Source organism: Suricata suricatta, chromosome 8, assembly GCF_006229205.1.
Source record: "Suricata suricatta isolate VVHF042 chromosome 8, meerkat_22Aug2017_6uvM2_HiC, whole genome shotgun sequence".
In the NCBI taxonomy this organism is placed as follows: Eukaryota; Metazoa; Chordata; class Mammalia; order Carnivora; family Herpestidae; genus Suricata; species Suricata suricatta.
In genome coordinates, this window is record NC_043707.1 from 117,051,077 (window position 1) to 117,064,604 (window position 13,528).

The 13,528-nt window shown below is 48.3% G+C and overlaps 1 protein-coding gene across 1 annotated transcript in view; it reads left to right on the forward strand.

Annotated features, from left to right (window-relative positions):
* The window catches only part of CSMD2 (CUB and Sushi multiple domains 2), a 590,124-nt gene extending 583,880 nt beyond the window's left edge, over positions 1 to 6,244 (forward strand). The window contains exons 70-73 of the mRNA XM_029945853.1: positions 1,899 to 1,986; positions 3,367 to 3,505; positions 3,715 to 3,930; positions 6,156 to 6,244. Coding sequence (XP_029801713.1) covers positions 1,899 to 1,986; positions 3,367 to 3,505; positions 3,715 to 3,874 — 387 coding nt within the window. The 3' untranslated portion in view covers positions 3,875 to 3,930; positions 6,156 to 6,244. The remainder of the gene's footprint in view (positions 1 to 1,898; positions 1,987 to 3,366; positions 3,506 to 3,714; positions 3,931 to 6,155) is intronic.
* The last annotated feature ends 7,284 nt before the right edge of the window (positions 6,245 to 13,528 follow it).

Below are 13,528 nucleotides of genomic sequence, written 5' to 3' on the forward strand. Positions count from 1 at the left end.
GGGAAGAAAAACAGGTTTCTCCTATGTATTTGCTCCTATAATCACAAAGAACAAACTCCTATAGTAAGTGCCTTCACAAGGTACAATTCGCATATTTTTAGCATAAGAGGACAAATCACTCCTGATACCAGTCAACCAGGCACCTTGGGGGCCGGTGCTCAAGCAAAAATAATTGAGTTGGGGTCGACTCTGGCCGCCATCTGACAGCGAGAGGCCTTGCAAACCAGCCTTACCTCACAAGGAGATTTTCTCAACTTCGGGAGTTCAGAAACAGCTTCCAGCACTCACCTGCTCGTGAAGTGGGTATGGATAGAGATAAAGAGGCCAGAAGGCTGAGCGTCCAGAGGGCCAGCATGTCTGAGTGATATGGAGTAGGTTCTAATGTTAGAGCACAAAGCAAGGACCTAGAGGTCAGCGGTGTAGGAGTGAATTAAGCAAACTGGAGATAATGACGTGGTGCTGGGATATGGGAAAAGGCGGTGGGTCCCCGGTGACTACCTCAAATATCCACTCATATTTGAGGATGTGGGTTACAGAATATTTAGCATAGCTAGAGAGACCCAGACAGGAGAGGAGATCTGGCTTTCTTGCCTTCCCTTGCGGGGAAAACTTAACACGTTCTAGGGCATTCTTAAGGCAGCTCCTCAGTGATGCTCCTCTTCCAATTTCACAGGAGGGGAGTTGAGCATCATGTCACATATCACACCCTTGGCTTCCCTGTCTTAGATCTTTGATGCTGGAAATGGAAGGCTGGGAAGGAGGGAGAGGTCACAGAGGCCAGAGTAGCAGAGAGCTGAGGAGTCATGGTACATCCTCAGGAACAAGACAGCAGGTGGACGACTGTGGCTTTCGTGACTTTGCTTCACAAATGCATAAGGAGAGAGGCACCTGGCGGGCTCAGTCAGTAGAGCAGGAGACTCTTGATCTCAGGGTTGTGAGTTCAAGCCCCGTGCTGGGCATAGAGCTTACTTAAACACATAAGGATAAGCAAGTGGCTTCCCCCAAGGGCTGGTACATCCGATTAGTTCCTTGGTATTCTTGAGAGTATCCTATGCCCCGCCCTGCCCCCCCCACCCCCGCTTGGATACCCCCTTGCGTAGCCAAGACCCGGCTGCTTCAATAGCAGTCGTCCAAAAGCTGTGCTAGAACAACAGCTCCACCATGCTGGAGGGTCGCCAGGGATGAGAGAACAAGGGTCAAAGTTAGGAGATGGGGCTAGGAGTGCAGGCCAGGGGCACGTAGCGATGGAGCTGTGGAGGGCCAAGCCGCTGGAGCTGCTTAGGACAACAGCCAACCAGCAGGCCTACTTCTGTGGTTTGGGGTGCTGTGCGGCCGTCTGCCTAGAGCACAGTGGACGGAGGCCTCCACCCTGGGGGTGGAGCAGGAGCTGGGAGGCACGCAGTAGCCAAGCACCCTCAAGCACACCCGCAACTGAGCGGCACACGGGCTTCATGTCTGCATGTCTGCACAGTGGGAGAGGGAGCCAAGAGGACCCATGTCCCCAACGACCTGTGAAAGTAGTAGCTATTCAAACAGTGATGAACCTTCCAAAGTCCGTTAAATCTGCTGGGCACGTTTTAATCACAGCTCAGGGTCCCATGGGCTCTTGACAGTCCATTTTCCCGACAGTGGTAACAGCAGTTATCCAGACCCTGGAGTGTTCTAAGTGCTTTCTCTGCATGAACTCACGCCGTCCTCACGGCCACCCTACACAGAGATACTGTTGTCACAAATGAGAGGCCCACACCGATGAAGCGATTCGACCAGGAGACAATCCAGAGCCTCCCGCCTCCTACAGTCACATCTGAGGGCGACAGCAGAGTGTGTGACCGCGCAGTGAGGGTGTTGGGCTCCGCTGGCATGCCCTCCTCTCACCACCTCTGCCCTCACCCTCACAGGTCTCCTCAGAGTCCCCCGGAGGCACCTTCATCTACCAAGGCTCCGTCAAGGGCCAAGGCTTTGGGCAGTTCGGCTTTCAAAGACTTGGTAACTAGCATTTGTCCCCTGGAAGGGTGTGCTCCTGGGGCAGGGGAGACCCCTGAGTACTGAGGGGAAGGGTAGAGGATGAAATTCAGCAGCCCAGGGGTCCTTAACCATTTGGGGGTCATGGCCACCTTTGAGATTCTGATAAAGGCTGTGGAATCTGTTCCCAGAAACAAAAACATATACAAAATATGCTGTCTTTGCCAAACAGTGTCATGGCCACCCTAAAGTTGAGACCCCAGCTCATGGGGTGGCGGGTCTCAGATACAGCCATCAGCAACACCAGCCGGCCAGCCCTCAGGCATCAGCTAGGCACCCCTAAAACAAGCAGACATAGGGTTGTCAGGGGTACCTTTACTCACATTGCCAGAGCAGTCCCGAAGGTAGTTCTTCCTGGCATCTTTACCCCGCCCGCTACACGTCATTGGCATCCAGTGCCCTCACTTCCTCACTGGCCTTGACCCAGAGCCTCCCGGCCAGAGCCTCAGACTCTAGTCAGAGGAGGTCACCCGGCTTCTTGAAAGTGGCAGGAGGGGGAGGCAGGAGGCAGTCATGGGAGCTCAAGAGCCCGCTCCACACACCCGGGTACTGACACCCACCATTCCCAAGGGCCCTGCCTGCATTTTCTCACAGCTCTGACCTTCCGGAAGCTTCTCCTTATCTTAGGCAGAAATCTGCTTCCCTGTGGTTCCCACGCCACCCTGCTCCTGCCTCACAGGTGTTCTTAGTGCCCCCTTGTGAGCAGCGTGGAGTAAGACCTCTCCCTCCTCCATAAGGCAGACCCTCAAGCCAGTCCCCTGGCCCCTCCGCCCACACACCAGATTCCGCCCTCACCACCGACTCCCTGTCTCCTGAGGCAGATCTGTCCCCTCTTGGAGCCACTTAGCGGGGGCAGTGTTGCCTCCCTGTGGTCTCCCGAGCCCTCCCAGCCTTGTTCCCAGCCTTGTGCCAGGAGGGCCAGAGCAGAGGAGGGGAGACTGCCCCCAGGGCATCTGGCACCTCCTGTCTCCCGGCCACCAGAGCAGTTTGCCCTCGCCTGTTTTGTATTGTGGCTTCCTCGTAAGCTTTTATCTGATAAAAGATTCCAGTGCCCAAAAGACATTTTGAAACTTCTGAAGGGCGACACCCTTGTTAGATTTTATCCTGCCACATGGCTTTAGGTTCTCCCGCAGATCAACACCCACAGGACTGATGGCTGTCCTTTGCATTCGACCTGACTGGCTGGCCTGGGGAGTCCTCTGGGGTGGGGGAGGGTTATGCCCAAGCCTGGGGGGAAAGCAGCTGCAGGAGGTGACATCCCTGGCCACAGCCACACCTCCCATTGGGGCTGTCCCCTCAGATCCTGTGTCTTTGAGCTGAGGTTTATGCTCTGGGACTTTGCAGACCTCAGGCTGCTGGAGTCCAACCCTGAGTCCATCGGCCGCCACTTTGCTTCCAACAGCAGCTCGGTCGCAGCCGCAATCCTGGTGCCTTTTGTCGCCCTCATCATTGCAGGCTTCGTGCTGTATCTCTACAAGCACAGGTACAGTGGAAGACGGCAGGCTTGGGGGGGGGCATCCCCGGGGGGGGGCATCCCCCGCCCCAGCCCACCCACAGCCTCCTGGCTCAGGAGAGCTGTCACCTTGGGAAAGGAAGGCAGAACCTCCTATTCCCTCCCTCCCCCTCTTCAGATCCCAGAGCCTCTCTCTCTTTTTATGTTTTGGTCACTCAGTCTTTCTCTCTTATTCCCAGGAGAAGACCCAAAGTTCCGTTCAATGGCTATGCCGGCCACGAGAACACAAACGTTCGGGCCACATTCGAGAACCCCATGTACGACCGCAACATCCAGCCCACAGACATCATGGCCACCGAGGCGGAGTTCACAGTCAGTACCGTGTGTACAGCAGTATAGCCACCAGGCCTGGCTGCCACCGCCGCCGCCACCGAGAGCCCCGCCTCCGGCAGCCGGTGAGAGAGGGTGTGGGAGGCGGACGCGTGGTGGGCATGCGCGCGCAGACACCCCTGTGTCCCGCGGGAGGGGGCCTATGTCCGGAAGTGTAGCGGTGCACCAGGCACTGAGCGAGGCGCTTCCCTTCGCCTGTCGTTATTCCCATTAGATGGGAAGACGAGGTAGGAAAAATTCATTTGACCAAGGTCACACGCCTATTAAGGAGCAGGGTCAGAATCCAGCCCCAGGCAAGCGGACTCCAGAGACTGTGCTCTTAGCCAGTGGGCTGGGCAAAATATCCAAGTAGAATGTATTAGTGAGGGGTCTCTGGAGGGAGAGGTAGATGTATGTATATATACATAATACATATCCAAGATATGCATATCTATCTATGTGTGTAGATGTAGATATAGATACACATATATGTTCATATGAATATAAACTGCTAAATATCTATATCCATATAGAACGATGTATGTATATGTATATCTACATATATAGAGATATCCATATGTAGATGCCTATATAGTGTATATACACATAGAAAGAGAGTAAGAGGGAGAGGTTTAGTTGAAGGAATTGGTTCACATGATCGTGGGGCTGGCAAGTCTGCAGGCTGGAAATTCCATCGGAGTTGATTTAATCTTGATCCAAGGGTCACGTGGAGGCAGAATTCCTTTCTCTTCAGGGACCTCAGTCTTTTCTGCTGGGGCCTTCAACTGATTGGACGAGGCCCACCTCCATGGGGTGGGTAATCTGCTTCACTCAAAGTCTACTGATTTAAATGTTAACACACCTAAAAAACTCCTTCGCAGCAACATTTAGACTGGTGTTTGACGAAACAACTAGTGTTTGACCAGAGTCTTGGCAAGTTGACATATCAAATTAACCATCACCTAGAGCATAATAGATGGGCTGACATAATCCCTGCCGGCTCCAATTCTCCCCTTCCTTCTATGAGTCTACTTTCTCCTCTAGATTATTTCTCTTGCTTAAGTCTAAGCTTAAAATCATAGGTATTGAGATAATTTATACGTGAGATAAAAATTATTTCCCAAATATATAAAGGCAACTATTGAATACAAATAACTAAAGATTTGAGTTTTCCTGCATCCATTTACATCCATCGGAAACAAACATTTAAAGAGGGAAGAGCAATTATTCCAGAATTCCAGAATTAGTTCTGAGATTTCATATCTATGATCCTTGTACTTTTTCCTACTCAGAACTCATACAAATAGAAGCAAAAAAGAAAACGTAAAATCCCCTCTGATAGCATAAATCAGGCCTCACCAGTGATCAGTAATGACACTGAACTTTGCATTGCTGAATTACTGAACAGTATGAAAAAGAAACCAGAATGCCCTCTGACCTGCATACCCCAAGACCCCAACCCCAGCTCCCTATCTCCAGCTTCGCTGGGTCCCCGCGGACAATGTGTCACCTCTGGGTCATGTGCAGTTAGTGGCTCCGAGTTAAGCAGCCCTCGGCATCGCCCGTGGTCAGCATTCAGGGCCTCGGAATATCCCGCCCAGCTCACAGCGCCCTAGCGGGGCTCTTCCTGCACGGGGCCCGCCTTGCCCTGCCCAGCGCGGGAGCACAGTGAAAACAGAGACAGCCTCTCTGGGTTCATGGAGGTGATGTGTGAAAAATCACGTGAACACACACACCTATCTTTAGAATGAGTAATTAATACCTAAGAGAACAGCTGAAATTAAAATAAGAACCCGAAATAGGAAACTTATGGAGGCCTGTGGGGTCGGTGAGGCAGGGGGCAGGGGGCAGGGCTGTGCAGTGGCTTTCATGGACCCTTTTCCTCCATTAAAAAAATATATTTTAAACATGATACTCTATGACTGTGTTACAAAGATGAATATAACCCAGTCTGGACTGGTTATTACAGGTCTGTTATTATTATTCCGATTTTGAAAGAATCAAATTTTGAAAACCATTTTCCTGGGCCCTTAAAAGTGTGGTGGCCCCTAAGGCATTGGGTCTCCAGTGCCTAATGGGTAGGTCGATACCTCCAGGGAAAGACAATGCTGGGAAAATGTATGTTCTGCTGTGTGTATTCCCCACCTACACCCACCCTTGGTTTGGGAAGATTCAAGGTCAAGGCAACTAATTTACTTCTTTCCCCTTCATTCCTCTTTGCTTTGCCTCTTTACTCTCCCCGGCTTCCTCTCCCACCTCCCCCCACCGCCTCTTTTGTTTACAATCCCTGGCGCCATCCGTCTGTCCCCAGTTCTCCAGGGGACAGGCAGTAAGCCCCCTGAGCACAGTGCCCGGTGCCCATCTTCGTCTGTCTCTCTGCCTGTGTCTGCTACTGCTGGGACTTGGGCCCTCGCCCCGCCACCACCTGCACCCGCCACCCGAAAAAAGGCTCCCCCTGGGCCCCGACTTTGGGGCAGCACAGGAAGAGGGGCTGTGGACGGACGCGGGAAGCTTATGGATTTAAAACAGCAAAGCATCTTGTGGACGTGTGTGGATGGGCCCGAGCACACACAGACACACACGCCTCTCCTTCATTTGAGTCCTGTGGAAGAGACCGTGGAAGCTTAAAACGAGAGAAATGTGTGTGAGGATGCCCCACGGCCTGCTCCCCACAGACACAGAGAAGACGTGAGGAGGAGGGCGCACGCCCCGCCCGCCCTGTGTGTGAGGACGCGGCGAAGGTGTTGCAGGTGGTCAGCGTGTAGAAGCCAGCCGTCTGCAAACGGACGTTCTCCTCTGCAGAGTGACAGCAAGGATTACCCCAAGGGCAGAGAAACATCTTAAGAGGTACTTTGGAAATCAGTTTACTTTTTCCAACAGAATTTTATTGAGTTTAAACCCAGCGAGTTAAAAAATCATTCTGGGTCCTGGGCAGCACTGGGGAAGAAGGGAGAGTTGGGGGAAGTACAGCAGGAATCTGGCCTTAAGTTCAAGGTCAAGTCTGGCTGTCAACTGACAAAGAGAAGTGAAGCGAGGCTGTGGCCCAGACGGAGACGCCAAGTCGGCAGCATCGGGAAGACGCTGACACAGGAGAGCAGACCTGTCCCAGTGTCCAAAAACTCATGGCTGCCATGTGTGGAGTTTCTTCTCTGTGCCTGACAATTTAAGTGTATCATTTCCAGACCTTACAGCAACCCGAAATCTAGGAATCGTTATTCCTGTTTCAGAAATGAGAAAACAGAAGCCCAGAACGGTTGAAGAAATGTAAGCCACACAGTAAGTGTGGAGTCAGGATGCTAACCCAGGTGGCTCTGACTCCAAAGTCCACTACACCAGCTGCCAGAAACCCAGGTCTAAAGGAGCACCAAATCCAGGGAGGAGCAGGTGACTCTCTATGGTAGAACTGTGGCCGGGGCTGGTGGGCCAGGCAGAGGACCTGTGTGTCCCGTCTGGGCTCCTCTGTCCCCTTCTGGGCAGCATCAGGGAAAGAGACCAGCAGCCAGGCCTCCTGGAGCTGGTGCTGCCCCCTTGGCTCCCAGCAGCCTCTCGCTACAGCAGACAGAAGACCTGGGAGCTCCTGACCCGAAAGAATGGAGTGAATGAAAGTCACATTCTCTCCAGCTCCTTGCAAGCAGATTTGATTAATTTTGAGTTCCACTGTGCTTGGGTCTTTATTGAATTCCATATAAGTAATGTTGGGACACTAGCAAGTTTAGGAATCAAACTGTGGCATTTAGAGCCATGTTCTCTGTCCTCGGGAAGGTCCCCATGGGCTTGAGCACCTGTGCATGCATGACATGCTGGCCTGAGACGTTCATATCACATACTGAAATAACACCGAAATGGAAGGGAACGGAGTGGCAGGGACGCCTGTGCTTAAATACATCAGACGATTTGCCTCATGGTAAGAGGGGCAGGAGTACAGCGAGAGGCGTCCCTTTCCAGCAATGGCGGGAGCCCCATGCCACCCAAACCCGTTCTGGGTCACAGCGTCCCTGGGCTTGGCGGGACAGGGCCAACCCAGCCACACACACTCACGCACTCATCTCTCTCTTTCCCGGAAACAAATGCAGGAAGTTCTTTGGCTGCCCCCTTCCTTCCTTCTTTCACTCCTCCCCAACCCGCCAGTGGACTCCTCCTGCAGGAGAGGCCCGAGGGGCACGTGCCAGGGGGCGCCCAGCACTCTGCGGTGTTACCGATTCCCACCTCCGGCATTTCCGCGCCGCCTCCGGAGACCCGGAAGGAACCGGGGCAGACAGGCCCCTCACTCACCATCCACACCATCCGCCCACCACCATCCCAGGAGGAAAAACAAAAAAAACAAAAACAGACAAAAAAAATCTTTTGTACAGAGATATATTTTTATTATACAAAGTTTGTACAGTACCAAAAAAAAAAGGTGTACATTTTTTTTTCATTATTGTAGGTAAACGGTAGTGGAAGCCTTTTTTGTAAATGTAATAAAATGTATAAATATGGTTTTCAGAAAACATCCAGGACTGTAAATATGTAATCTACACACCTTCTTGGCTTGTCTGCAGTATATACATTTAATTTATCTGTCTCTGTATATGAGGCTTCCCCTGGGGTCCTGCATTATGGTACTTTCCTGAATTTGAAAGCAATTTTAAATTTTTTGAATTCAAATAAAATATAAATTTTTGCATTCGTTTCTTACATTCTAATGGCCTTTTTTCATGGCTCGGGGTGGGGGGGCAGATGTTTCTTGGGGAAGGGAAGGAAAGACACATTTGGGGCCAGAAGCCAAGAGTGGAAATGTGGAAACTTTCCATATACAAAATTTAACAGAATGGATCACATACCTAAACATAAGACATAAAATGTAAAAACCTTACAAGAAAGCATGGAAGAATGCTTCATGACATCCAATTTGGTGATGATTTCTTGGATATGACACCAAAAGCACAGGCAACAAGAGAAAAAAAATAGATAAATTGGACTGCATCAAATCTGAAAACTGCTTCCAAGCACACAATCAACAGAGTGAAAAGGTAACCTACGGAATAGAAAATATTTGCAAGTCATATACTGATCAGGGATCAGTATCCCCCAAAATGTAAAGAATTCCCATAATTCGGGGCGTCTGGGTGGCTGTCAGTTAAGCGTTCGACTTCAACTCAGGTCATGATCTCATGGTTGTGGGTTCGAGCCCTGCATTAAGGCAGGCTCTGTGCTGACAGCTCAGAGCCTGGAGCCTGCTTCAGATTCTGTGTGTGTCTCTCTCTCTGACCCTCCCCTGCTTGCTTGCTGGCTCGCTCTCTCTCAAAAATAAATAAAACATTAAAAAATTTTAAAAAAAGAATTCCCACAATTCAACAACAACAACAAAAATAGGCCTGATGTTAAAATGGGCAAAGGGCTTGAACAGACATTTTTCCAAAGAACATATACAAATAGCCAACAAGCACATGAAAAGTTACAAACCATCACTCTTCATTAGAGAAACGCAGTCAAAATCATTGTGAGACGCCACCTCACATCCCTTAGGAAAGATTCTATGAGAAACACAGAAAGGGGGCACCTTGGTAGCTCAGGCAGTTAAGCATCTGACTTGGGCTCAGGTCATGATCTCACAATTTGTGGGTATGCACCCCACATCGGGCTCTGTGCCGACAGTTCAGAGCCTGGAACCTGCTTCGGACTCTATGTCTCCCTGTCTCTCTCTGCCCCTCCCCCACTTGTGTTTTCTCTCTCAAAAATATAGAAACATTTTTTAAAAACACATAAAATACCAAATGCTGGCGAGGATGTGGAGAAATTGGAGCCCTCCTGTGGTGTTGGTGGGAATGTGAGGTAGTTCGGCCACTGTAGGAAACAGTATGGAGGCTCCTCGAGAGACTACTATGTGGTCCAGCAGCTCCTCTTCTGAGCGTATATATGAAAGAACTGAAAGGGTCACAAAGAGGTATATGTACACCCAGGTTCGTAGCAGCACTGTCTGCCGTAGTGGAGGGATGGCAGCAGCCCAAATGTCAACTGACAGATGAATGGACTCACAAGACGCGGTGTCTACACGCAAGGGAACCGTAGCCTGAGAAAGGAAGGACACCCTGACACACTACAGCAGGGGTGAGCCTTGGGAACAGCGTGCCGAGCGAAATGAACAAGACCAATACGGCATGGGTGCCCTTACATGAGGTGTCTGGAGTAGTCCAGTTCACAGGAACACAAAGCAGAATGGGGCTTGCCAGGGGCTGCAGGGAGTTCATTAATGGGCACAGAGTCTCCATTTTACAAGATGAAAAAATTCTGGAAATCGGCTGCACATGGTGTGAATATATTTAATAATACGAAACTATGTACCCTTAAAAGTGGTTAAGATGGTAGAGTCTATGCTATGTGTATTTCGTCACATTAAAAAAAAAAAGTTATAATAAAGCCCAAATCAGCTCAGGACAGGAACCTGGGGACAAAGAAGTTTCCCCCTTCAGGGACAGGGTGTGGCCTGGATGGACGAGGTCAGGCTCTAAAAATTGCAGCCTAAAGGGCAGGTGGCTTAGGCAGCAGGAAACCTACAGTCGAGAAAGGCTGAAGCAAAGGCGAGCATGCGGGTAAGAGCCAGGGCAGGAGGCGGAAGGACTGGACAGAACTGTGAGTGACCGTCTCGAAGGGGCCCTCATGCGCTGTTGGTGGGGATGCAGACTGGTGCGGCCGCTGGGGAAACAATACGGACATTCCTCCAAAAATCAAAAATAGAACTACCATGTGATCCAGCAATTCCATTTCTGGGTTTATATCCAGAGGAAATGACATCACTATCTCCGAGAGATATCCACATCTCCATGTTTACGGCAGCATTGTTTACAATAGCTCAGACAGGGAAACAACGGAACTGTCCATCAATGGATGGATGAAGACCACACATACACACACACACACACACACACACACACACTAGTATTGTCATTAAAGAAGAGAGGAGAGGCACCTGGGTGCCTCAGTCGGTTAAGTGTCCGAATTTGGCTCAGGTCATGATCTTGCGGTTTGTGAGTTCAAGCTCCTTGTTGGGCTCTGTGTCTGCTTCATAACAGGTGTCTCCCTCTCTCTGCCCCTCCCCTGCTCACTCACTCACTCTCTCTCAAAAATGAATAAACGTAAAAAACTTTTTTTAAAAAGGGAATCTCCACATTTGCAACACCATGGATGGACCTTGAGGGCATTATACTAAGTGAAATAAGGCAGAGAAAGACAAGTATTATATGTTTTCACTTATATGTGGAATCTTAAACAGGACACACAGATACAGAGAATAGACAGGGGTGGTGGGCAGGAGAAATGGGTGACGGTGGTCAAAAGATGAAAACTTCAAGTTGTAAGAGAAATAAGTTCTAGAGATTTAACTATAGCATGGTGGCTGTAATTAACAAGACCATATTGTGTGTTTGAAAGTTCCTAAGAGACTAGATCTTAAAAGTTCTCATCACACACAAAAAACTTGGGACTATGTGAGGTAGTAGATCTTAACTAAACTTACTGTAGTGATCAGTTCACAATATATACACATCAAATTGCTATGTTGTACCTCTCTCATTAATACAATGTTATGTATCAATTATGTCTCAATAAAACTAGAGGGAAAAGAATAAAACAGAAAATAAGTAGTAAAATGTTTAGCTAAGGAAGATAGAGTAAAACCTCGGACTGCAAGTAACGTGTTCTGTGAGTGTTCCACAAGACAAGCAAACACTTCTAATAAATGTTACCTTGATAAACGAGCGATGTCTTGCAATACGAGCAGTATGGGGTGCGGGATGTCACATGACCACAGCTGAGCTAATGGTTCTTCTCCCTTTCGCTGCAGGACTGTGGGTGATCATCTCCCATGTTCCAATACTCAGTCTCACGCTGCAATGTTTGACAGAAATCAGTGATTTTTCAGAACGTTGGGAGGTGACCACAACTGGCAGTGGTGTGTTTTTTTGTCACTTCAAAGCACCTGGACAGTCCTTTGCTTTTCCAGACAAGAGTCAGCTTAGGAATGCTTTGCTTCATTCTAGGTCAGGCTGCCTGCAGATAGAGACCCTTCCCTCTGCTGCCTTACTGCCAGTTACATTAATACGGCAGATGATAAGAGTTTACTACTACTGTACTGTAGTCAACATCTGTGTGAGCAAGCATATACAATGGCCCCCAGGCAGAAAAAAGATTCCACTGAGCCAATAGATAGCAGTGATTCTGTTATGACAGTGAAAGTCGTCCTCCCCAATAACCCTCCTCTCTTGTCTCCCTCACACCAGCCATGAAGGTTTTCAAAGGTAAGTGCAGATTAACTTATTTTTCTTTATATTTTGTATTTTCTTTATTATTTTGTATCATATCACAGTATTATAATCATTTTTCTATGAATATTTTGGGGTCGTGGAATGAATCATCTGAGTGTCCATGATTTGTTATGGAGAAATTCATTTTGATATACAAGTGCTTTGGATTACAAGCACATTTCCAGAACAAATTCTGATAGCAAACCAAGGTTACCGCAACTTTCAAATGTACAATATGGTATTATTAACTATGGTCACGAAGCTGTACAGTACCTCCCAGGACTGACTTATTTTACTACTAGAAGCCGCCTCTTGGTTTCTAAATACTATTTCTCACTAAAAGAAACCAGGGCCCCTTCAAGAAATGATTGATCCGGTGCCTGGAGCAAGTTAAGCCCAAGCTGGGTCATCCTGTCATAACAGAAAGCAAAAGCGCTCAAAGGCTATTGATACTGTTAGAGGGCATCATGCACAAATTCATACATTACCGGTTAGAAATTTTTCAAAATAAAAAGTTGGGAAGAAAAAAATCAGGCCTATTCTATTTTACAGAAGAATTTCACCAAACCTCCAAGAATATTCAGTCCCTGCCTTATACAAATTATACCAGAGAACAGAAAAAGGAGAAAACTCTCTCAAACCCATAAGTATAAAAAAAAAATAAAGAAATCATTGACATTGAAAATCAAATGAAATAAATGAGTCTAACAACATATAAAAACTGGTAAATAATTATTTCTAATGACTCATGCCACAGTACCCTGCCCGGACATCTCTGGTAAGGTATATCCTAAGGGCAGAAGTAGGGCAAAGTGACCTTTTACAAGCCTGTCCAGGACCCCAGACCATCTCTGGCCCCTGCTTCTATCTCATGGGAGGGTAAATAATATAAAATTTCATGATAAGTTAATACTGTATAAAAATCACAAAAGAACACCAGTAAAGTCTCTAATTCCAGCACCCTGAGGTTACCGTGGTAACATCTTGCTGCAGATCTTTTCAGAGTGTTTTCGTGCCCACACCCAATTTTGCAAAATCACTCTTGTTGCCTGACAGTTCATTGTGGTCATTTGTACACATGGTTGTACATGTGTAGTTTTTTTTCACATTTCAAATGGCTGCTTAGTTTTCTGCTGCCTGCTGGTACATAATTCGTACCATATTCCCCACTATTGGACATTTCGATTATAAAACACTTTGTCATCATATTGCTTCCATGAACAACCACACAGATGAGTGCTGGATGTTGTTTAGGACCTAAATGACCGTGAATTTACTGCGGCACCAATCTTTCTGGTAATGCTTTGTTCTCTTACCGAAAACGTTGATAGCATGAATGCAGGTAAGAGGGAGGTCGCACGGATAAAAATAGGTTTTAAGATGTTTGAGATTATTCCAGGCA